Source organism: Falco peregrinus, chromosome 3 (genome assembly GCF_023634155.1).
Source record: "Falco peregrinus isolate bFalPer1 chromosome 3, bFalPer1.pri, whole genome shotgun sequence".
Classification (NCBI taxonomy): domain Eukaryota; kingdom Metazoa; phylum Chordata; class Aves; order Falconiformes; family Falconidae; genus Falco; species Falco peregrinus.
In genome coordinates, this window is record NC_073723.1 from 48,639,940 (window position 1) to 48,667,021 (window position 27,082).

The following is a 27,082-nucleotide window of genomic DNA, read 5'->3' on the forward strand; positions in this document are numbered from 1 at the left end:
AGGTGAATCTACAAAGCGTTTCGACATTGTAACATAGAATCATAGACTGCTTTGGGTTGGAAGGGATCTTTAAAGGTCATCTAGTCCAAGCCTTTTGCAATAAGCAGGCACATCTTCAGCTAGCTCAGGTTGCTCAGAGCCCAGTCCAACCTGACCTTGAAGGAAACCTTCAAGTGATGGGGCATCTACCACCTCTCTGGGCAACTTGTTCCAGTGTTTAACCACCCTCATTGTAAAAAATTTCTTCCTTATATCTAGTCTAAATCTTCCCTCTTTTAGTTTAAAACCTATCATAACAGGCCCCTCTGAAAAGTTTGTCCCCATCTTTCTTATAAGCCCCCTTAAGAACTGAAAGGCTGCAGTAAAGTCTCGTCAGACCCTTCTCTTCTCCAGGCTGAACAACCCCAACCCTCTCAGCCTGTCCTCACAGGAGAGGTGCTCCAGCCCTCTGATCATTTTTGTGACCCTCCTCTGGACTCGCTCCAACAGGTCCATGTCCTTCCTGTATTGAGGGCTCCAGAGCTGGATGCAGCCCTCCAGGTGGGGTCTCACCAGAGCTGAGGGACAGGATCACCTCCCTCAACCTGCTGGCCGCATTGTAGCTGATGTTTGGGAGACCACTGGTACACCTGGAGGGAAGAGCCCAGGAAAATAAGCAGTGATAGGATAGCTGACCAAGAAAGAAAAAAAAAAAAAAAAAAGAAAAAAGAAAAAAAGAAAGGCAATTTGAAAAAGGAGAGGAAAATGATGAAACCCATTCATCACCATATCACCATGTAGGGACTTCCTGTTACTAGGTAAACACGGCAATCCATCAAACCTAATCAAATGGAGTTTCAAGAAAAATCAGTACAGAACAGAAAGCTCTGTCTAGACCAGGAGATGCTCCTAGTTGCAAGCAGTTCAATTACATTCATTAAAGTCCTGTTTAGCATCTGTAAACATCCCTGTATTAGCGTCCTTCTGTACTTCCTATCCTTCCCTAACATTCACACTCTGAAAGACGACACAATATAACAAAATTAAGAAAGTTATGCACCTGCTAAGTGGGAATTTGTCCAAAGTGTCAAGTCAAATGTATTTGCTTGCTTTTGACTACAGTGAGGAAGAGTATAAAGCATCTCAGTCTACTAGACTCACAAATTTTGTGGGGTTTGGAATGGTAAGCTATGCAGGGCATATAGGTAATGGCATATTTCTGAGACTGAAAGGTCTCCAAAATAATTAGAACACCGCCAGACTAATAACATGCTTAATAACACTTCTGTTTCTATCAATTGTTTATGGGTGTTCTGGGGGAAAAAGTCATGTTTATTCTTGGTGAAAATTAAGGCAAGGATGTCAAGGCAGAGAGCAAATCGACTGTGTATGATGTTCTATAAGACATGTAATACAATTACAAAACTAGTTTCAGCTCCTGTTGTAGTTTTGGGGCTTGGAACAATTCATTTTGTTGTCAGATCAGATATCACATTGGTCTCTCAGTGGTATTGACTTGCTAACATGTTACTTATTGCCAGTCAGAATCCTGTCAAATGTATGTCAAATTTTGCTCTTGCAGTTAAATGCAGATGAAAAAATTCTCATAACACAGTACAGCTAATAGTATTCTTTTACTGACATAAACACTGTATCCCGAGGTTGTTCCTTTATTTACAGTATTGATTAAATTGCCTTTAACTTCTGCATGACTTGAACACAACCTGGCATTTACAAACCTAATTTCACAGCCAGAACATTTTGTAAAAAGTTGTAGAGCAAAGTTTACTTTATTGCCCTTATAAACTAAAACCTTAGTTCTATATTGTGGCACCATGGCTGCAAAAGTAACATTCCATTTTACATGGAAACAGCCTTTCTGACAGAACTGCAATAAACGGCCATGCAAAGAAGATAGGATGGGTCCCAGGACTAAAGCATCACTCTGGAAATCAGACAGCTAGATTCTATTCTTGGATCTGCTTTAAGCATCGTGAGAAACTACATAATTCACAAGCCTGCTTTGCTTCACTGTTGCAAGGACAACAGTTAGACATCTGTCTCTCACAGGAATGCTGCAAAGCTCTCTTCATAAATTTTAAGATACGAAGAAGACACAAGTCCAAAATTCTGTATATTTCTCTAAATTTTTTGGTTCATTTGGGGTTAGTTGCTATTTTTCCATAACTCAACTGGCAGATCAAAAATTATCAATTATAATTCTCCTAGCTAACTTTGTAAATCTAGTGTTTTCCCTCAAGGATAATGTGATCTCACTTACAGTTACCCAGTCTCTCATATAATCATGCAATTTCTGTTGTCGCTGGCAGTTGTGCAGACAGAATAATGGAGGAATAGCAACAAGCTGCTCAGCAGATATGTTGTAAATCTACTGAAGAACGTGGTCAATATAATAAAACCATTTCTCCACTACACCGTAATTGGATGTTGCAGGTACTCAAAGCTCCTAAATGACAAGGACACACAGAGATAGAAGACTGATGTATTTGCACATAGGTCTACACCGCTCAGAACAAATCTGCTAAAGTCCTAGCAACTGTGCACTTGGGTTAGTAAAACCATCCCTCAGACTGGCCAGTCCAGATTCTCATGGCACTCTGTTGCTGGTGAGCATGGAATAGCAGTGTTGCAGTGAAAGTAAGCAGCTTGAGGCTCATCTTTGCTGGCCACTGCAACAGAGCACAGACATCTAATCCTCAACCAAGGTCAAAGCATTGAAGAGGTTCAAATGTCTGTATTTTAAAAATACTAAAAATTGGTTTGCAAAGTTCCTTTCTCCCTGTAAATTCTTCAGCTTGATATAGCAGAGTTTGGACATGGATGGAAATTCAAAGTCATAAAATTTAAGATAACAGTTCGGGGATATGAAGCTGCCATTCTGATGTGGCTTACATTAGCCACGTATAGAACATAAATAAGACCTAAACTCCTGCAGAGGTAACAAACAAGGGCATGGAAACAGGTATCTCATTGAGGTAAAGGAATCTAGGTATCACAGACATCAGATATATTTATCTTTTCTTAGGGATTGCCTATTAGAGAGATCTGGCAAGTGCCAACCTCAGCCTCTTCTCAGCAAAAAGTTTTATAGAACACTTGAATCATCCATCATTTATAGTTCACCTTTTGGTTGACTGTGAAACTCCTTCTAATGCGTCAATCGATTTGTGCCAAATTCTGTGATCAGCTCTAAAGGGGCTGGACCTCATACAGACCCTGCTTATGTGAGAGATTGCCAGCACTTATTAATGTTAATGATATTATTGTGAGTACAACAACAGTAGGAATTCTCTCTGTAGTATTTTTCTTCACTGTTACAGGCAATATTATCAACACTCATTATATTTTATAGTATCGGTACCAATATGTATTATTGAAAAAACTGTCTACCACTTTCAAGAGGGCCACATTTTCAGAGGTAGCTTTGCCTCAGCCACACCTACATGCTAAATGTTTGCAAGCAGTTACACAAGATTAGCCTGCTAATTAATACAACTGTATGCTTTGCTCATTGCTACTGTTTAGGTGTTTGTACAAGTATATGACTAAATCCTCTTCTTGCCAAAGGCAATGGAACATTTTCACTACATCATGCATTAGAAAACTCGGCCTTGCTTTTTGAAATTGAAGATTAACAAAGCTTGTATTTTACAATTTGTCTCTAAACATAAATTAAAATGTAGTTTTATCAGCATGAAGTTCTTCCTAAAGAGGATGCAAGGACTAAATTTTAATTTCATTTCTAAATGAACTATGCAAACAGTCTTTTCAGTCCCTTGCATACCTATGACATTTTGAGTGGAGTCCGTACGACCTATTTTCATGTACTTGAGATGTTTAAGTGAAAAGTTCCTTGGCTTAACAAGAACTTTAGTGGAAAGATACTTCAGTAAAAGGATGGAAAGAATATGTGTAATGACTCCATTTCTCTTTTATATACTGTAATAAGCAAAATAACATCACTGTTTCCTGTTGTACAGAAAGTACCCTACAAACTTTTTGAAATAAACTCAAGCTAGCATGACAATCATTTGGAAAAGTCAACACTTCAGAAGCAGCTACACCAAAATCCCAATGTCTAACAAAACTGCTAGAGGCTATACTTGAACGGACAGTTATTTATTTCATGTAAGGCCACCTCATTAACAGAATTTCAGAGAAGTCATGTGCAGCAGCTGGATTCCCAAAAGAAAAAGAAATCATTGACTGCATTAGTTTAACTTCTATAGCATCTGCATATGATGGAGAAATCTTTGGAAGTGGAAGATATTTTTATATTTTGAGCATGCAGCTGGTAAATGTTGCCAAAAATATCACAACTAATGTACCGGTAAAGTATCCAGAGTCTGCCCACAGTGCTTGCATTTTCCAGATGTCTGAATTCATCCAATTTGTTATTTGTGTCCAACAAACTTGGCACGTTTACACACTAACTCAAGAATTCGAATATGTCGCAGGTGCTCACATAGAAACTTAACAGTCTCGTGAAAAAGGTGGATAGAGACATGTAAGGAGTAGGATTAAAGGCCACACAAAACCTGGCATTTTTTCCCACTTCATACTTGCTTCAGTCACAAAGCTGTGTAAACAAGTACAGCTCATTGCACAGTGACAGTTAAATACTTTCTTTTCCAGTTCATTCAAGCTCTTTTAATTCTGTAGCTAGTCCAGTATCAATGCTCAATCACTTGACCTTCCTATACAGGCTAACAACGTGCTACTATTCCCTAACATGGATGCCAATTATCTGTTACCAGGTTAATTAGAGAAAGGAAATGTCACACTGTTGTTACGTGCTAAAATAATGGTACCAGCAGACAGCTTATTTTTTCCACCCTCAAGTACTACAAATAGGAAAAAGTTTGAAGAGTAACATTAAAGCTCAGAATAACTTCTCTTTTACATTGTGGTTAATTAAATTGTGCCAACACCAAGTATTTATGGTATCAGGGTGTCAGTTCCTGAAAGTAAGCCCAAAACTCCCGTTAGGAGAATGTAGCTACTTATATAAGAAGTGAGTTTTTTCTGAGTGATTTGTGTTTTTCTGAGTCAGACCAGGAGTATTTTACTGGACTTGAAACTTTCCACAGTGCTTAGGTGAGGAGTTAAAACACTGCCTGCCAGAGGATGTTAACTGGGATACAGCTTAGCACTGGTTGTAAGAAAGCTCAACAAAGGTCAGGTCATGCAAGAAAACTGAAGCTTTATTTGACCTTCACCACATGCATGCACATCATGCTAATGGAATGATGCTGTGATTGGACAAGTGCACCTTACGCATGAAGAAGTGATACATGGTAAGAAAGATTATGCTAGTGGGCCCATAAAAGTGCTTCAGAGTCTGAAGGCATATGAAGATTCATTTAAGAAAAGGTACAGAGTAGTCACCTCAGTCTACAACTTAGGAGTAGGACTAGATCTCTGATTTACTTTCCTTTTGACAGTTGTTTCTATGATACCCTGACAGATTATGAACCAGCCTCTGCAATATATGTCTGTCATCTCCTGGTGGATTCACAGCAATATTTATCATTCAGGCATGAAGTCATCAGCTCAGAAAAAAAGGTTACATCTGACAATTTCTTCTCTGAACAATGTAGGTTACTGTGAGCCCATCAGACTTCGATTTTCTGTATTGCCTTCCAAGGGACTAAAGGATTTTGTTTTATATCATCCTAATGTAAAGAATGTCAACAGCCTTCTGGTCTGCAGTAGGAAGAATGTTGCCAACAGATCAAGGGAGGTGAATATTTCCCTCTACTCAGCCCTGATGAGACACACCAGGAGTGCTGTATCCGATTCTGGGCTCCCCAGTACAGAAAGAATCCGGTTTTTACTGGCCATGAATATGATTAAGGGACTGGAGCATCTCTCACATGAGGAAACACAGAAAGCTGGGACTGTTCAGCCTGGAGAGGAGAAAGCTTAGGGGAGGATCATATGAATCTGCAGAAAAACCTGATGGGAGGGGCTAAAGAACACAGAGCCAGACTCCTCTCAGTGGTATCCAGTGAACAGTCAAGAGACAATGGGTGCAAGCTGAAACACCGTAAATTCCACTTAAATATATAAGAAAAAAAAAAAGGGGGTGAGTGGTCCAGTGTTGGAACAGATTACCCAGAGAAGCTGTAGAGTGGGAGATATTCAAAACCTGACTGGACAGTATCCCAGGCAGCCTACTCTAGCTGGCCTTGCTTTGAGCAAGGGGCTGGACTAGTAAATCTCCGGTGATGCCTCCTAACCTCAACTACTCTGTAACTGTGTAGCACTCAGTGCAATGGCATCACCTTATTGACATAATTATCTCTAGGGTGAGAACAAGATTCAGCATCGCTAGTACTAATTCCTATAATGCACAATGAAAATAATTTTTACAGAAGATAGAACTGTTAAAGGGCTGCCGAAGAGCTGGCCATATAAACTAAGGGCCATCACAAAATGTATCTCTTTACCATCTTCTGTTTCAATGCAAGAAAAATTGATCTCATCTTGTTTAGTAGAAGGCCTGTACTGTGTAGTGTCTATTCTCTTCATAGAGTTGTACTAAGCCCAAACAAAAAAAAAATATTTTTAAGAGCAAGAGAGAATAAGCCATACATTAGTCATACCACTTACTTCTGAAAAGCTCTCAGATACTGAGATGATGGGAGGCATAAGAATATGAATAGAAAATGGCTGAGAGGAAGGCAAGGCAAGAGGAGCATGGATTAGTAAAGTCAGAAGCTGTATTTGGGCACTTGATATAGGAAAGTGGGGGAGCTCTTAACAGGGAGATGCTTAACAAAGGAAACTGGTGTCACAGCATTTCAGAAACAACCCTCTGAAGCCTGCCAGGGGGGGCTAAACGGACAGCGTAACCTGGGAGGGAGAAGTGACTCAAGAGAGACAGAGAGGGGGTCTTAATGTACATTTGTCTTGGACTTGTGTTGCCATCAGGTAGCAAAACAAAAAAGACGTTTTACAGATATATGGCTGAAAGATTAAACCTTTTTTTTTTTTTAAATTAAACCTAAAATTGAGTGCTTAAATTTCTCTCAAAAAACTACCTTAGAAGGGAAAAACTTACATACATAATACACACTGTACTGCAGATTTACAGTACAGCATCATGTTCACTCCCTCATTTCTTGAATATGAGATTAATTGTGTTTTTCTCCAAGATTGTTTGTGACATTTTTACAATCCTTGTATGTTGCTTTCTTGGAACAAGTTAAAATTTGCCTCATGCACAGCCTGTGGCTGATGAAGATCATTTTACACACTTCTCCCTTTTATCTCAGTAAGGAATAAGGTTCATGTTGTTCTCACATACATTTTGTAGAGAAACGGACAGTTTCAAGTTGAGTTAAAGCCAGCAGTATGACTGTTTTGTGCTGCCTTAAGTGTATCTGATTAAAGCCTGAGTTTCTCTAAGTTTTATTCAACCATTTCTGGACCTAAATGGCCGTTATGGCAAACAGGGACAGGTGCAAAATAGCAGGACACAAGCTATGCCCAGCTTTTAGGCACTGGCAGTCCCAAGGCTAAGAGAGTGGATAGCTACATTAGTGCTTATGGTCACTTTAGCAATCTTCCCACTTGGGAAGAATTCTCACTGAGCTCATTACAGGCTCTTTTATTTTAACAATAGGAGGAAAAGCATGAAAATGGATTTGTTTCAACCTCTTTTTATAAAATTAGGTTTTATCCCCACTGTTTCTCATTTTACTTTAGAGATCCCAGCTTTGACTGATGAAAGAATGAATATGGATACAGGATACAGGAATGAAAGACACACAGTGAAACATAACAGATTCTTACAGCCCGTAGGGCTGATTCTAAAGGAAAAAGTGTCAATTAATAATTCATAGATTATTTAAAATTACTGATAATTTCATTTAAACAGGAGGAAACCAAAATGAAAAGCAACAGATAAACTTCTAAGTGTAACGCCTCCATGTGATATAATACAGCATAAAGAACACCTGAGGAACACAGTTCTTTACAAACAATGTACATGTGACTGGAAGGAAAAAGGCTGGGTTTAACACTGTAATAATCTCATCATAGGAACATTGTTTATTAAGTTTTATGATCAAGTATCTCTGCAAGTATTAGTAGGAGCCCTGCTTTTCATCTACCTATATTACTTTCTGGCATGTTGCCCTGATAGAGTATGGCAGTGTTTAAAGGCTGTTTGTACAGATGAAGAAACCTTAAATAGTGTGACTGGATATGGCACCAGCTTTACAAGTTAGAGAAATGGGCTCATGCAGAAAAATTCACACCAGGGATGGATTCCGGTTACCATTTCTCCTAAAACACCATGCATACTCCCATGTCCCATGCTTGCAAACATGAAACAACTATCTTCCTTACAAAGACACCCATCAACTACAAAATATAACATAAGAGTAAAGTGAAGATTTTGAAGATTTCTTAGAAAAAAGTCCAGGACTCTTAATAGCTTAATATATTGTTATTTGAGATACACTTGACAATGCATCGAGATCAGTAAGACCAATACTTCCCTAAAGAGATTGCAGAGCTGATAATGAAGCAAACTTACAAAGCAAAACGTGGAAGAATTCTTGTTAGGGAGGTGCTAGGTCCTGCCACTCTCACTAACACTAGCATGCAACATTTTGAAAGCGGACGCACTGCACCAGTCAGTGCTTTTACTGACTTCATTATTACTGGAAGAGCAGAACTTGTACCTGAAGGTATGGAATTATTCTGTATCAAAGTAATAAAAATTGAGAGACTGTAGCTGGCTTTTACAGAAAATAATAGGCTTATAGTCTTCTGCTTAGTTCTCTTTGACACAAAAGGGAATATTTGCCATGATCAAACATTAAAAGACTACTTATAAAAAGAATTTCTTTATCAAACAATGTGTACACTCATAAAAGATAATTTGCCATCTTTCGGAGAATGATGATGCAGAATATAGGGCTCTGGAGAACGTAATTTGCAATATAATTAAAGCTCCAGTGTCTTGAGCAACTCAACATACTGCCAAAATCAGTATTTTTGAAATAGTGAGAAATACTCAGGGACTGTGATGACACCAGAGGAAAATGCAAGAAACAGATCACAGTTTTGATGAAAGCTGTGACTTATGGTAGATTGATGTCCCTCTATTGGAGGAGGAATGACTCTCAACAGAAAAATTATGTCCTGAAAACTATGTCTGAATAGTAACAGAAGCAGAAAACCATAGCCTAGAAGTAGTTTCTTTGAACACGCAGGAACAATTACAAAGCAGAAAGGGAAATTCATCAAATTTAAATTCCTTTGCTTTCCCATTCCCAAATTGTTCATCCCTGACTTTCCCATCTGGTAGGAAAAAATTGCTAAGCCACACGGGTAAATATAGTGCAGTTTAAACACAACTGTCTTGTGAGAACCTAGAACCCAAGAATCCAGCCAGAAAGAAAAACTCCCTTCATCAACAATAACTGTAAATTACCTTCAGTGAATTTCACATGCTACCATCATATGGAAACCTCCAAGGGCAATAAACTTGTTACATTCTACCTCCATTACACTGACTAGGTTTTAATCTAATTTACACAAACCTTAATCAGAGATAGCCAAAGTTAATGAAGTCACACCGGCTATATACAGCAATGCAAGAAACATCAAAATCAAGTTCTTGATGAGCAACAAAATTTCAGGGGTATATAGAGGAGCACCACTGGATTTACTCAAGTTTTAATAACTTCCTTTTTTTATTACTTTAAACATTACTGAATATTCACTACTTACTGTTAGGTAACCAAGTTACCATGCATTTAACTGTACTTTCTATCAGGTTACTATTCTTGATTTTTATTAAGAGAATTTAGTACAGTTTTGTCTCATTTTCTTTTTGTGGGCCATTTCTCTGTCATCTCTTGTCACATATCTGTGTCCAAAGGGATTTTGAAATGAGATGGTATTTTGATTGGTTTTGTGGGATATGATTGTGATTATTTTTTCCACTATATTATGTTGAACTCTTGTGGCTCCCTGTATCAGTTAACACTTTCTTTTAAAAAAAAGGGGGTTACCTGAAGTTTAAATAGCCTTCAAATACGCAGCACATTCCTTCACAAGGGCTGCAAATCAAGGACCATTTAATCAAGATTTTCCCCAATGTAGTTAACAGATTAAGGTGGTGTAATAGAAATTGATAAGGGCTATTCAATTTTTCTGCAACTCCACAGTTTTTAGCAATATTGATGTTATTACACTGTGCTCTTAATGTTGGAAAACTGTAGAGTTACAAAGTGCTCAAATATTTGCAGGACACAAGTTTCTTTTGGATTAACAAAAATCTCAGCTACCTGATCAAATTGAGGTGTTTAAGGGGAAAAAATATGTGGGAAAAAGAAGAAAAAATACTTTATCTGTTCTGTTCTTTCTCTCTCCATTGATCAACACAGATTGAAAGTCAAGTAAGTGGTTTTGAGAAATAATGGATGGACAGTAATCTGATTAACCTTGAAACTTTGATGGTGTGGTTAGAATTCAGGGAGAAGACTTCTCAAGAACCTCTGAAGTTTAAAGGTCTCATTACACATGAGTTTAAAAGTTTGATTATACAATTAGATCTTGTGAAATCTTTAAGTTGTACTCCTCAGTGCAGATTCATTGCACCTAAACTGCACCAAAGTGCTGCACCTAGCCTCCAAGCCTCTTCCAGGCTTTCAGTGGTATATCACCAAAGAAAAACATCAGGCACAAAGACCTAGGTACAGTATAGAAGACCTAAACCTGGCTGCTAGTGTGGATAGCACCAGATCATCAGAGCTCCCCCTAAACCCAAAACACAGCATTGTATCAGCTACTAAGAAGAAAATTAACTCTCTCTCAGCCAAAACCAGGACAACTAGGTATCAGGTCTTTGATGCTGGAAGGATGAAAATTATGCATTTAGAAACATACTTTTCCTTCCAAAGAGAAAGAAAACAAGCAAATGTTCTTGGTACTTCCCTCAATGAACTGGATAAATGAGCAAGAACTTGCTGTCAGACAGCATTAATCAGGTGACTAAATATCCAGGATGATTGTCTAGCCAGAGTTATTTGCGAAGGAACACTTACATTTTGTATTCAGGTAAACACTGATTTCACCTTCCTGTTTTGATATGAGATAATCTTAAACCAGCATTATCTGCAAACTTTAGCCAAGTTACTTTCAACTTCAATAAAAGTAAGGGAAAGACCACCATTGATTTGCCTCTGCAAGATCTTACATATAAATACTTCAATCTGGAAAACAAAAATTTAGCTTCCTGTCCTATCTGTCACTGATTCCCCATCATCTGTTTACTATGCATAAATTATTTCAACCTAAATGAGGTATCACAGATTTAATGGTTGCAACAGGTACAGTCCTGAGGAACTATAGGAACTGGAGAAATTGTAGGATTTATAGGAACTTGGAGAAGCCCTGGGAAATGTCATGCTTCTGAAGCACTCTCAGAGGTTTCTCTGAAGAAGAAAGAAATCTCTCCATTTCTTCAGAGGAGTAGGATATCACTAGTCTAAATCATCTGAGTTAAGCTACTCAGTGTGATTTGACTCTAGGCCCTAGCCATCCCCCTTTCCTTCTTACTTTTTCCAAGAAGAGGTTCACATGACAGTGTGCTTCAGTGAAAGTCTGAGGAAACCCATGGAAGAACTTAGAGTGGTCACTTCCAAAGATGGCTATGCAACACAAGTCATAGCCAGGGCTATCTTGCTACATCAACACAAAAAAAAAGCAAAGTTTTTTATGCCTCAGCAAATGAACATCTAGTTAAAAGTAGCACATCAAGCAGATGCAGGTATGAAGCAGATGCTGAGAGTGCTATATCTGCTGGATGCAGTTCTGAATACATTTGCTGGTCCAAATCTTACTATTATAAAAGTCAGCCACTCCCTCAGAAATACTTAGTGATCCTTACATATTGCTTTGAGTCCTTTTTATTACCACAATTATTCAGTTTTGAGAAAAGCTCTTTTGCATATGTTTTGAATTTTCCAGTGTTTATATAACAGCCATATTATACCTTAAATGTATCTTCATTGTTGGGATTAAACAGCTGGTGTCTCCCAGATCCCAAAATAATAGGACCAGAAGCTCTGTTTTCTCCATAAGCGTAAAGGGACACTGTTGCTGTTGTGCCAGCTGTTTCAAAATCCCCAGTGACTACAGTAATCTTCCAGTCTCCTTCTGTAAAGTAAAAAAATAAAATCAGAATGCTTTTATAACTGTTACTGATATGTAGTCAGTTACTTCAAAGTTACTTGAAAGATATAAATAAAAGTGTGGTTTATCCCAGGGACTGCAGCTATTATATTAGATAGATAGATGCACACACACACACAGAGACACCAAAAAGGTAATGATGCTGGGAGAAGCAACAGAAGATTGGCTAAATACTACATCATTCAAACTTATCTTAGGCAAGTTGCATAACTTTAATGATTTGGGAGGTTTGCAGTGTACTAAAGCTGGAAATATGGACACAGAGCCTAGTGAGATTCCTAGCCGTAACACTGTGGGTCATCACAGGAAAAGCCCAAACTCCAGAATTTGGATTATGACAACACCTATAACCAAGAAATGCAACAGGAAAAAGCTATCAAAGCATCCCAATTAAGTACAATTTCCTTTCATTTTACGTTGATGTGACATGCCAAGAGCTCCATTTGCCTGAATGGAGGTATGTCATTGGGATTAGCATGAAAAAAAAAGATTTTTGAGGATGAGGACTCATCAGAAAATCATTTTGTATAAAACTTCCCTGATACTAAAATGTCATCTCTGCTCTCATACAATGTACACAAGTTATTTCAATATCTGAAAGAAGCTTAACGTAAACCTCCTTTTTTAAAAAGAACAATTCAGGATTGGAAAATGCATTTCTACATCTGAAAAGCTGGGATGGCACTCTGTCCACCCCTCTTTTGGTTACAGCTTTTGCCTGCATGAAACAAGTTCCCCTTAGTGACTTAAATTCATTCTGTGCAAGGCAAACAACAAATGAAATACCAGCCCACAGCCGTCTTATAAACAAATGCCACAGCATACACTGCAGTTTTATTAATAGAAAGCTGTCTGGTAGTGCCTGCATGAATTAAATCTGTTGTCTGACAGAAGCATTTATCTTGGGTCAACCCCATTATCCCTCAGTAATTTGCCACACAAAGACCTAACTGGAGCAGGAAGTTTGATCTGTTTTCCAAGTTTTTGAGGTCTGGCTGACACCTGATTTTGGAAGATGATAGATTTTTAAATATGCATAAATACACAGCTGGGAATGCAGAAAACAGCAACAGCTCATTTGGTTGGTCAATTGAACCTGGCCAGCAGGTCAAGGGAGGAGATTCTGCCCCTGTACTCTGCTCTGGTGAGATCCCACCTGGAGTACTGCATCCAGCTCTGGGGAGTCCAGCACAAGAAAAACATGGACCTGTTAGAGTAGGTCCACAGGATGGCCATGAAAATGATCAGAGGGCTGGAACACTTCTCCTGTGAAGAGAGGTTGTCATTCTGCCCGGAGAAGAGAAGGTTCCAGAGAGACCTTATTGCAGCCTCTCAATATATGAAGGAGGGCTTATAAGAAAGGCAAAGACTTTTTACCAAGACCTGTAACAGGCCGGGGGAAATGGTTTTAAAAAGAGGGTAAATTTAGACAGGACATGAAAAGAATTTTTTTATGATACAGGTGGTAAGACACGGGAACAGGTTTCCCAGAGAAGTGGTAGATGCCCCATCATTGGAAGCATTCAAGGTCAGGCTGGATGGGGCTTTGAGCAACCTGGACTAGTGAAAGATGTCCCTGTTCAGGGCAGGGGGGTGGACTAGACAATCTTTTAAGATCTCTTCCAAGCCAAACCATTATATGATTCTATAAAGGAAGTGAATCATCTGATTTCCACTAAAAATTACAAGACTCCAGCTTGTAACAAGCTCTTTTGTGCCTTTGAAAATTTGCATCCTCACAGCTTTCTCTATAGACTCACTTTCATGACAAAAGAACCATAGCACCAGGCTACAAAAGGATCAACATCAATTAGAAGGGTGAAAAGCCTCTATACACTGAAGGTAGAAACAAAGAGCATAAAGCAGGAGCTCCTTGCCCTGTAGAAGAGCTCATATACCAAAAAAGTTAGCCTTTTCTGTTTTCAAACAATATAATATCAATTCCTTAAAGACAAAGTTCCGTTGGACCATTTGGTTGGGAAATAAGGACAATTCAATTTATGAGAATGATGCAGACAAATGGTAAAATATGACCCACTGCTCCTCCTAAAAATTAAAAAAAAAAAGTCATTCAGAAACAAATATTCATTTAAAAGCAGGCAAAATGTGTTTTCTTTTGGACTTGTTCATTGTCTGATTTCTTGTACCTGAAGTGCTTTCGATGGCCTTTTCTATTCTATTATCCTCTCCAAGTCTGTCTTTTGTTAAGCAATGCAGTTTTGAAACCACACAGTTGTACTCTTGAGACTGTATGTTCTACCTAGCTCAGCTCCTGCCTCCAGAGGGTAAGTGTAGTAAGTGTACACACAAGTACAACTCTCAAGACAAAAAAGGGAATCAAACTTCCACAAAAACATAAAAAAAAGGTTTTGTTTGTACTTCTATATATAGACTTTGAAGGTTTTTCTTTTTCTGGAAACAACTAGGACTTTGTGTTTGAACATCAATGTGAGTACAGGAGAAGAATCCTAAAATTTCTAATCTCTTTGATGCCAGAAATCCTCGTTGCATTCCTGCATGCTTTCAAATAGAAACTGGAGACAGTAAGTATTACAAACACATAATTCTCATTCTCTTTGGCATAGAAAGTTGGTAGAATACCGATAATTCCTTAATGACTGAAGAGGAATACACATGAGGAGAAAAGAATACAGAAAATGTGTAATGAGGTGACTTTCATTTCGAATACATGGATGAACAGATTACTTTTCATAATTTTTTCTTTCTAGAATATTAGAAACAATACAATACATTAGAAAGTTCTACTTCCCAGAAAAAAATCTGTTTTACAAAAAAACCAAAAACCAAACAAAAAAACCCCAAACAACAAGTTAGATTGAATGAAAATTATATATTTTAAAAGCTCATGGGAAAAAAAGTAAATGAACAAAATCTCAGATGAATAAACCCAAACAACAAGTTAGTTTGAATGAAAATTATATGTTTTAAAAGCTCATGGGAAAAAAAGTAAATGTACAAAATCTCAGATGAATAAACCCAAACAACAAGTTAGATTGAATGAAAATTATATATTTTAAAAGGTCATGGGAAAAAAAGTAAATTAACAAAATCTCAGATGAATTACTCATCCAGGAATCGGAGCAGTCCTTGCAGATATGGGCTAAACAATTTCAAGTCTCTTTCCCACTGTTCCATATTCCAACAAGTGCCCCAAACAAGAGGGTATTTGGTGCATGTGCTTTTGTCTGCCTAACTCTCACTGAGGCATTTACAATAAATCCACCTTGTGTTTCCATGAAACAGATCTGCTTTGACAAGGGGTAAGTTTTGTCAATGAGAACGGTGCTCAGCTCTTCCGGACAGCACAAAGACATTTGTCCCACAGGGTCAGGGTGAGAGCGCTGTGAATAAAATGTTCACTGCAAGACCAAGCCCATCTCCACTGAAGACAGGCCAGTGGGATATACACTTAGTTTATTCCTGCTCTTTGTCTTCTTTTGTTTGGCTTATGGGGCAATTTTTATGCACTGCAACTTTTACTGTGTAACCAGACAAGCAAAGCTTAAAAGACACAGCGTAAACACCCAGCTATAGGTGCAGAAAGGACTAAGCAGACTGATTTGATCTATGTAAAGGCAGATCTCTAGATGCTTGCCTTGTGGAAGCAAGGCACGCAGAACAGCTACAGTACAAAGAGCGATGAACAGATAGAAAATTAAAGCCTTCTGAAAAAGGCATAGAAGGGAAGAAGGACAAAGATACTTTTGATCCAAAATACAGCTTATATGATTTGAACATAATTTGTAAAATAACCGGGTACCAATTTTGTCATTAAGTGCCACAGGGACACTATTTAAGACAAGATATTTGGGCCTTTGTGGATATCTTGATCAATAAAATGAATTATGAATAAACATTTTCAAACTTTCTCACAACATCTTCTAAATTATTGTTCAATCTAAAGCATGAAGCACTTCTCACAGCTGAGAAATGGTTACGTGTTATTAAGAAATGTAATTTAATCTGTGCTGGTTGCAAGGACAGAAGAGTCAAGCTGAACAAATATGAAATCACAGGTAAAAAAGAAAACTAAAAACTAATGATGAGAACAAAACTATATATAGCCGAGGAGAAAGAATTGTGGTTTAAAATGTTAACACAAAAATCTGAAATTAACATAGATCATCAATAAGTACTAGAAAAATATGAATTTTCAAACAGAGAGGAAATTAACATTATAGAAAGAAAAATGACAGAATAAAAAGAAAACATAAATAAAGTGATTTATTGTTTAAATTGCAATGTGAAGTTTGGTTTCCTAAAATGTTCAACAGTATATGTAATTAATGTTTTAAAATAAATAGAAATGGCAACAATGTGTAAAGCTATTTGTTCTGAAACAGAAACAATCTTCACTAAAGACAAGACTCAAGCAGCATTTACCATTTGCTGCTTCTTGCATTTTCAACTGTTGATTTATTTGAAATTCTGAAAAAAAAAAACCAAAAAAAGCAGTTAATAAAGGATCTACCTTTTAACATTAAAGAAAAAGTTTGAAAGAAGAGGTGAAAAAGAAATTCTGTGATTTTAGCCAATACAAGAAAACTTTCCTTCTCATTCATTCCCTTATGATTTTCTCACTATCACCTATACCCATCATACAACGCAAACACAAAATATACTGTCTCAGAAATGTAACAAAGGAAGCTGCAGAATGGTTAACTCTGATACTTAAAGTGTAAATTCAGCCCAGATTTCTTCAGAGTAATTAGAAATCACTGATCTTACTTTCATAAAGCTACAATAAACCTTACCTTGAGGGTACAACTCAATTTCTGAATGAATTACACCTTGGGACACAAATGGAAGCCACCTAAGAATATGAAAGAAAGCAGAAAAGCAGGTAGGAATCAGCTTACTCTCCACTGTATTACCATATGAATTTTCTTACTGAATACATATAACAGCAAAGGTCTCTACCTCTAATATTTTAGTATTTTGCCTGATAGATGTTTAAGTACAAATTATTTGAACCAACAAAGAATTTTATTTGTGCAGACATAAGAGCTGTGTAAGCGTAAAATATACCTGTGTCAGATTAGAGACTCATGTGGCACAACTGTACTTATTTTATAGCTAAACAGAAGACTATGGCACAGAACATTTTTTTTAGTACTGTGGATTGAGTGCTAAGTATAATTTGTATTTATCTATTGCACTATTTCTTAAAATCAAAGTTCAGTGTTAAAAACAAAGATGGAATCAAATACTGCTCTTCCTTATTCCTTCTACAAATTGAGGACAGAGAAGTCTGAGAAAGTACAAATTAAAGGCAAACATTGGTTATGTTTCTTAGTCATGTTACTCTAGGTTACAGATAATGTTAAAACCTTTTCATTCAGAACATGGATTACCAACTGTTTTAGCTTCCTCCTGCTTGGTAAAAAAATAACCTGATTTTTAACAGGAAAAGAAATAATTCAGTAAGCTTCCAAATGGCTGGTTTTTATTTACTCAGTCCACTTCCACAGACTCTCCAGGAATGACCTAAACTATTCAGTCTCCTATGAGCCTGTTGGGAATCCAGCATAAGATGGGCAGGATGACTCCAGAGCAGCTTTTGAAGGTTCCTTACTTTTTGTCTTGAAAACATTAACAGGTCAATTCATATAAGAACTAGTCCCTAAGAAATAAATTTGTCTTACCAGACAACTACTTATTTATATCACTTCTGCTAAGACCTGACCACACAGGTATCTTCTGCAATCTTAAATGCTAAGAAGTATTAGTCTGTAACTAATACTGTATAATTGAAAGCCAGTAGGAGCTGTTGAATATTCAGAAACTAGTATCAGATTTTTAAGCCAGACAAAATGCTGATGTTTCCTTGGCTAAACAAGAAAAAAATACAGCATTTTTTTCATAGCCTAGATCATAAAATATCCATGTAAAATAAAGCTGTGAAGCTGAAAAGTAATATATTAAAGAGATTTCTGAAGGGCAAAAACTTCCCCCATCCTTGAATAAAGCACAGTGTTTCAGCTTTACATTTTGGCCAACAAGGAAGCTTCCCCTAACCCCCATCACTGACCTATTTTAACCATTTTTCAGTGGCAGTGTTGCCTTGTAGAAAAATTAGAAACAAACAAAAAAAACCCTCTCTCAGTTTCTTCTTGACAGTGCCACTGAATAATTTTGGTGATCAACATCTGGTGTTAATTATCACAGAATTAATACAGCAAAGTGCCCTGACATGCATCGTTCCTAAGCTGTGTTACCCTGACATGCATCATCCCTAAGCTGTTCTTACCCACTGGAGGACAGCTGTGACAGCTATGACAGAGTTGATTTGTCATGATTGAGGTAGGCAGCTGGCCTGATTTCTCTGTAGAACTTCCATTAGGAAATGTTCCCTGTTTTTTTTAGAAAGGTAGCAACCACAGCTAGCAACAATAGCTGGTCTGCATCCAAATCTACTCCAGAGAAATCCTGTGTTATACTACTATTTAAAAACATGTCACTCATTAAAGAAAGATCTCAGTTTTAGAGAGATTTATCAAGGTGAGAGAGCATCTTAATTCTTTTTTTTGAGGATGTGACACCAAGGGTTGCAAATAACAAATTTCTGAAAATCCAGAAAAAATAACTAGGCATTTATTCATAATTATTAATTAAATATTATTAATTCTAGTGCCTTGTCAGATGGTTACATTGTTTCTTTACACTTCATTTCACTCGAATGAAGCACATACCCATGAGAGAGACTGAAAAACTGAAAACTCCAAATGTGGGATTACCAGTGTTCTTCCAAACATGTGAAATGCAGTATTTATCAACTGACTTTCAAGATGCTCATTTAACAACTTAAATGGAAAAACCACAAAAGAATTCTGACTTTTGGATGTCATATTTGTCTCTCTAGAAATGCTGTTGTTCATAAAAAGAGTGAATGCTACTCCTGGATGGCAAATCTCTTTTCTTTCCCATTTAGAAATGCAATTAATTTAGAATTTTTTTGTGTGGTTTATTTTTCCTTGCTGAATAGGAAAGTCACGCTGATAGCACTGATCCTTCTATGACAAGGCTGCACAATCTAGTAACATAGCCACAATATAAGCATTTAATCTTTGCTGTGGTTCCTACAGCATATTAACTCAAGCAATCTGTTCTGGAACAACACATTTTGTGGATTTTACAAAACTGCAAAATAATCCAAATTTGTCTTTCCTTGGAAAATTCATATTTAGTATATTGGTTGGCATAATAATGGTAGTGAAACATATTTAAGAATATCGTAAAGATTACCTTTCACAACGGAAAACATATTCCAAGTTGTTCTCAGTTTCTCTGACAATGACTTTATCACAGTACCAATACTGGGACTTGGCACTAGCCTCACAGCGCAACAGCACCTTCTGCAGCTTTCCAAGAGATACAGCTTCCACTTCAAAAGCATTGACCTAGAAGACAGAGACAGCACGCTGCATTTTGCCACCACTAAGTTGAAGTCTTTTAAAAGCCTCATTAAGTCTCACAGTGTACAAAGATTCCCATTGCTTTTATGACAGCTGGACTGTATTCAAAGTGTTTGGATCTGAACAGTTAAATGTATTTTTATTATGTATTAGAGCAAATGAGAAAACACTACTAAAATCAGGCTGCAGCAATAATGCCAAATAGATTGTGTTGTGAGCCATCATCCGAAACGCTGCACACAAACCCTCACTATTGTCTCAATACCATACCATTTACAATTATTCTCTCCTAGGTAAGAATGAGTTAAAGCTCTTATCTCCTTTGTTGGTATTTATGTAAAATGTAGTTAAAATGCTCTTTTTGGTCTCACCTACTCTATTTACATTTTATTCTGCTGGAAGAAACTGGAGTCTGAAATGCAACTTTCCCCTTGTTATTCATTTAAGCTTGTGCTTACAGTTGGCAAAGATTGTTTTCATAGGAGCATGAAGCTGATCAGGTGAAAGGCCAGGCTGCTAATTTTCCATCACAGTAAAAAGCATATAGATTTCTCTCTCTAAATGTAACAGTCCAGATCACTTTTCTCAGTAAAAGGAAAATGAAGGAAAGCACTACACTGGAAAATTTGTATCTGTAAAATTCTCAGTCCTTAGCAAACAGCAGAATTAAGACTGCCTATGCAACTTTACCTCTCCCTTCTGTATATGTAATATATGACCACAAGCTATTTTCTCTGAAGGGTCCCTGCCTCAAATCGTACACAGGCAGAACTACAGCTTTTCAATATTTCTTTTTATCTTCATTGTCTTTATGACTGTATGCATTATTTACTGCAACCACCCATAGACTTCAGTGAAACAGAACTGATTTCCCCAGTGACTTCACTTTTGCGCTTTTTCCATAGTACCCCAGATTTCCACAAACGCTGAAATCTTTTTTCTGAAAGGCCATCTGCATAATGTTCCATTTTACGTAGATAGTTAAAGCACAGAGATTATTGCCAAAAGTGTCAAAGATGCAGAGTAGTTTGGGGTTAACAGAGGGGTTAATTTGTTGGCATATTTAACATTTCAAAGAGCTTACTAGGTGCAGAACAAAATTCTCTTTGAACGAATCTCAGTTACGGCTAATGTTGCTCAGGAAAGTTAAACTGGTTTGTGCAGCAAAACAGAAGCATACAAAAAGCGGTCACCCAGGGAAACTTAAGTGATTTGTCCGATATCATGTAAAGTGTCTGTGGCAGGGATGAAAACAAATTGTTCAAGTCAGCGCTCAACAGCCTTTGTCATAAAAAGACATATCCCAGGCCCTGCTCTACTGTTCCGTACAATCCACTGTCTCATTCACCCATTTCTGTTATGAAGTGCACTTTGAGCCACCCCTGCTTAGCCCCTGTATAAATAATATGCTGAATTTACTGTCAGTCGGGCTAGAATAATCCCTCCAGAAAAATCCACTCCAATTCTGAATTTCAGTTTGAGAAGAATTTTAAATCTCATACATTAATAATATAGTACGTATTTTAAAATAATATAGACACAGCTGAAGTTTCCAAGTGGGTTATTACTATGCTTAGCATTTTAGATACTGCTTTTTATTGTGTAATTGAGTGTTCCACTAACAGCTTGATACTGTTTGTTAGATGTACAAGAGTTAATCCTCAATAGCTCACAAAGGAAGAAACAGGCTTAATGGAAGGTCGTAATAAGGCTAGTGGCAGAGCTGGGATTAAATTCAGTAGTTCCTAAAATTCAACCATACACTAATGCAGAAAATCAGGATGATGTATATTTTACTTACGGAGGAGCTAGGAGGTAACTGAAAGAAAGATTACTTTAAATCTGCTCCGTATTAATCACAATACTATATTATTATACAGTAAAAGAAATACATAACAAAGTCCTACTAAGAACAGAATTCATGGAACAATTTATGTGAACTTTTTTGGATCCAGCTGTAACTCATCATAGCTTGACAGAATATGTTTTAAATTCATAGGCAGCTCCTCTCACCATCCTAGGGTGATTCTTCAAATCATTTTTCCTCCCCTTTTCCTGCCTGTGTTTTAACTTTTCTAGTCATTCCTGATCAGCAGAAAATTATTTTCCTTAGTTCTTAGAACTTATTTTGCTAAACCTCTATGATTCTTTTTTATTAGGAACCTGTTCAGACCCATACAGGTTACTTCAATATGTTTATACATCTAAGCAAATTGGTTTTCAGACTTACCATTCCTCTCTGAAGTGTCACTCGCATACCAGTTTTATGCAGAAGTCTTAGACCAGAATCTCCTCTCTTTCCATAGATACACAGATAAACAGCAGAATCTGTATCAGCTTGCTCCAAGTCACCAGTGTACACATAAACATGGTATAAAACGACTTCCGAAAATATCCAAAAGAAGAAAATACAAGTTAGGTATAATCACAATTCATTTTACTCACTACTATAGCTTAATGGGAACACCACCGACAAGTTTGATTTGCAATTAATTTTTGGAATATGTTCTCCAGAAATCAGTGTAACTATCTGTTTTTAAGATTGCTGAGACCACATTTAGGAATGTACAGGAAATGGAATATAATTCAGATTATATTAAAACTGAAAACCAGGTAATGGATAAGTATGTAACTGTGCAACTGAAGTACATACATACTTGGATAGATAGGTTTTCCAGCTTCCACTACTGGAAGTTCACAGAGAAATTCTCTGTCATCACGATTCTTTGACAACCATGTGTTTGCTGGGAAATTCAGCATTTTCTTGTTCTTTAGATGTTGCATTGTCACCTAGAGAAGAAGCAATTCCAGCTATGAATCAGTTCACTCTTTCCAGTGCTTTGTTTCTCAACAGAAAAACATATTTTTGTATATCTTTTCTTCTATCTCAGAAAATAATAACATGATCAGAAAATATTACATACGTAACTGCGGTATGAAAACATTTTTTCTTTGGCCACTACTCTGCAGCCGGGCTTGTTACTAGAGAAGATCTTTACTCACACCTGTGGTATTGCAGGTGAAACTGCCACACTCTATTCTTTGAATATGCCCTGGACTTTACTCATTCTTGGAACAAACAAATCTATAATTGAAATTTGCTTTTTTTGCCATAAGAAATGTCACTAATTCTGATTTCTATCAGTGAACCACTTCTATGGAGTATTGTAAACTGAAAATTTTCTAACAGGTGAGGTTAGGAGAGACTAAGCTTTTGGAAGATGTGGAAAGATTGACACATTTCTTATATTAAAATGAAAACAGGATGAAACTCATCATCTACATCCTTCTGAACTTTGGCAAGAAAAGGTTATGTTGAAATATTAAATCTATTTCTATTATATTTGGCTCTTCTACAGCAGAACAAAAGCCAACCTGGGTACCAACACCCTCTATATATTCCTCTGAAAGTAGTTAGAATTCAAATTATTGAGTTACTTGCCACTGTACATTCCGATAGCTGTCTTATTTCCTATAACTAAAACAGTCTTTCCCCTCTTTCATGGGAGCATTTCTTGTTGGTCTTGAACTACAACAATGTTTACTTCGTACAGTTCTTTCCATAGGCCTTCACTAACAAAAGGAAATAAGTGCCAAAAAATTGGCTTTCAGCAGTTGTGTTTTGCATATAGCAAGCATAAGCCTTGCAAACAAAATTATGAAAACAAGCATTCACATTCAAATTCTAACACTTAGAAAATCAGGACAATATATGCCTTTATCTCACTTTTCCAATAAAGTATTATTTTAAGTAGAATAAACATTTCTTTTAACGCCAAAGCACGTATTTATTCTAACATGAAATACTTCTCAGGAGTGACTCTTAATCTGTAATGTTTATTGGCAGAGCTCCCCCTGCTGATTCGCAACAATCACAAATATTAACTGCTTTGTGGGAAAAACACAGCTTTCAACTGGATTTCTTTCTTTCTGTGAAAAGAAATATTTGAAATCCCAGGGTTACCCTATGAAATTTGGACCAAATTGTTAAAGAAATATTTTGTAACCACCAGGATGGAAAGTAGGATTCCTGCACATTCAGTTTTGGTACAGTCACAGTTAAGGCCTTTGGGTTAATGTAAAAATCTGTTACTACTGTGTAATTCTGCTTGTCTAAATCAGGCTTTTGAAGACAAATTCAAAGCCAAAGGATAAACACGTGTCTTTTACAGATTTAAAATAAGAAACAGAAGACAGATATTTATCTGCAATTCTGAAATAAATCTTACACGGGGGTCAGTGTTAGCAAGAATTTAGTATAAATTTAATCTGGTGAACTTCCCTAGATATCACAAGAAAAGATACAGTTAAAACAGAAGCAGAGAAGAAGAATTAATTCAACAAACTGAAAAAACCCAGCAGTTTCTTTTTCCCTGAAAATGGTTGCAATTGTGAGCTATGTTTGGGGCCAGTTAGGACTACTCTACTCCTAAGCAAACTTTGTTAATTCTTCACATGTAGTTGTCATGGAATAACTGTTACTTCACCATTTTCAATTTTTCAGAGCTTGAATTTATAGCTAGAATCTCCCTAACACACACTGCAGAGTACAGGTGAGCTTTCAGAAAGCAAAACTTCGTAGAATATATCAGTACGCTAAAACTGGTATCTGCAAACTACATTAATTCAGAATAACTGCAAAATAATCCTACATATTTCCAGCTCTTAGGAGATGGACTGTATCAGTGCTTTTGTCATCTCTAAAGCAACCTAAGAACACAAAGCAATAAGAACATATTGCAGTCAACATTTTCTAATTCATTAAACCATGGCTTCATGAAAAGATAGGTTTTCAGTTCATACAAAAATTAATAAAACAGGAAAAAATCACCATAAAAAATCTCACCCTTTGTAAGTTCCACTCTGATTGTTCATTCAGTAATCCATCAAGTTCAATTCTTATCTTGTAGATATTCCCAATGCTTTTTATTTTAACCTGAATAAAGCCAGAACAATACAACATAAAAATTATAGAAAAAAAATAATAACTTACACTTTAAACTTGTGTGGTAGAGGCTGCATGCTCATTAATCTTTGCAACTGGTTCTAGATTTCTCTGAACCTTGTAGCATCTGAGTGCACAGGAACAGGACACAATATTTGATTGGCAGACTTTGGATTATGGGATCCAGAAAAGAGACTGATTCTATTTTGTCTAAGCAGATTTCTGTCTGAACACCACTTTATAGCCAAGTGAAATTACAATGCTTGCCAGGGAAATGATTTGGCAGAAGAGAAAACTCTGCAAAGTCTGAAGAGTAAAAAGGGCTGGTGAGAGCCATTGATGAGAGCAATGAGAAATACAAAATTAAATCCACTGGTCGCAATTCTTTCATAATGCAGCACAGCAATATGACCATAAACCCTAGTATGTCAAAACCAAGGTTATAAAACTTTTGGAGATCTTAAAGAATAAGCTTTCAAAAGCTGGCAGGACATCTGCAAAACCCTGGAAATCAGTGATACTATCTTTGCTTTCTGAATATGATTTGCATTCATTAGCACTTTGCACTTTCAAGCATTATATGTGCTCCTGCTTATGAAATCTACTCTATGCAACCCTATCCTATCCCACTTATGTGGGGTTTTATTTGAAGTTTAACCATTATTTAAAGTGAGCATAAATAACTTCACATCGTTTGTAAGGTACTGATAGGAAAAGAAAAGTAATTGTGTTATAATGTTATTTCTCAAATAATTCTATTAATAAAAGGCTGGCAATAGCTTGTTCCTCTCCATAATTTACATTCAAAAAAGCTATTTACATTGTACTAAAATTATTTTCTTTTCATTCTTTTGGAAACACGTACTAGTATATTACCCATTCATTCTTTACCTTCACTAACAAAAAGCCCTCTTCTCTTTCCAGAGGTCAGAATTACCTCAGTTCTCATACCAGCTTTTAGCTGACTCTTTGTGCTTTTGTATAATAAATCTTTATGTTGAAGTCACAGCATTACCAAGCTTTAGTCAAAGATTTCTGGAAGCAAATAACTTTTATCTTTGATTTCCCTAACATTGAAACGCACTCAGTAAATTATAATTGTTGTTTAAGAAAGAATCTATGGAATCCAAACCTGTGTTTGTATTGATATAGTTGCTACGTCAACCTGAATTTCATTAACAAAATAAGTGCTAACTCCAGGTTTGCAATGCTGATGTGACAATATGGTTCTTGTCTTTTCCATCAGCTTAAGAACATAGCTTTGTTCTGTGGAGTCAGAGTCTGATGTCCTTGTTAGGCTTCATAATATTTCTGTCTATAAGTAGCCTTGTCAGAGGTGACCTGGAGACTTTGGGTTTAAAGCAACAGTAAAGTAAGGGCTTATATACAGCTTGACTGAAAAAACAGTGATTGTAATTTCCTGCTTTTCACAAACTAACCCATTTCTCAAGTAATATGAGATACTGTCTTCTCATTCACCGACCTGGTGCTCACTGAATATAGTCATGTTGTCTGTTTATTCTAATGAATCCCTCTTTAGCCTTTTGGTTAAAAAAAAATAAAAGTTACATGATCATTTCATGTATCAATACAAAACATAAACCTATTGGACATTGTCAGAATGCAAAGAGTGACTTCTGTCTAAAACAAGCAGAGATCTCACAGAAGAAACCCTCTGACAGCCTTGATTTTTCTCATGCACAGTCTTAGAAAGGATTAAGCAGGCAATGACTACTCACATGGGTAAGGTAAAAGAGGGAAGGCCACATATGAATGGTTTTCATCTCTCAAGATAGTTCCACTCAAATTTTTCATGGTTGGGCATACTACTGATAAAGTGAAAGGTTAAAGAAAATAGTTTCCAAAATGCCTGATTATTATAGGCTTTCAGAAGCTGTTTTCTTCCCAGAAATCCTGGCCAGAGCTAAGATTGATTACTTTAAAAAATAAAATTTGGCATCTTCTGCTCTAGAACATACCAGCGAACACTTATCAAGCTCAAAGATGCAAATGTTAAAAAGAAGATGTAATTCTTTTAAGTCTTACATTTCTATCCTCATTTCAAGACTTATCCTGCTAAACACGTACAGGATAAAGTTTAAAAGGAAAAAAAAGAAGGGCTCTTACTCATAGGCTTTTTCTTCGTGGATTTATCTAGTGCAGGCTAGAGTAAAAAGCACTTTGGTGATATTTGCTGTTTCATGCCTGAAAGCAATAGTGTCAGTATGATGTAAAGAATCATAGTAGTAGCCCCAGGTGCTCAGAGAAATATTCTGCTCTCTCACAAGATCAATATCCACAGCACACAGCCATAATGGGCAATATCTATTTTAGGGAAGAGAAATTGGTCCATCTCTTAAGAATGTATGGACTAACATTGCAAACATGCCATTACCCAATATTGCTTACAAATTATTCACTAATTAGCAGAACAGGATTCCCAAGGATCATAATGTATAGCCTACACGCTTAGAAAATGAAC

General features: G+C 36.8%; 1 protein-coding gene across 1 annotated transcript in view; it reads right to left on the reverse strand.

Moving 5' to 3' along the window:
* Positions 1 to 27,082, reverse strand: part of LOC101915968 (lipoxygenase homology domain-containing protein 1) — a 144,647-nt gene that overhangs the window by 105,333 nt on the left and 12,232 nt on the right. The window contains exons 5-10 of the mRNA XM_055800878.1: positions 24,502 to 24,591; positions 22,313 to 22,445; positions 21,886 to 22,037; positions 19,486 to 19,640; positions 16,995 to 17,053; positions 12,020 to 12,183 (exon numbers count right to left, since the gene is read on the reverse strand). Coding sequence (XP_055656853.1) covers positions 12,020 to 12,183; positions 16,995 to 17,053; positions 19,486 to 19,640; positions 21,886 to 22,037; positions 22,313 to 22,445; positions 24,502 to 24,591 — 753 coding nt within the window. The remainder of the gene's footprint in view (positions 1 to 12,019; positions 12,184 to 16,994; positions 17,054 to 19,485; positions 19,641 to 21,885; positions 22,038 to 22,312; positions 22,446 to 24,501; positions 24,592 to 27,082) is intronic.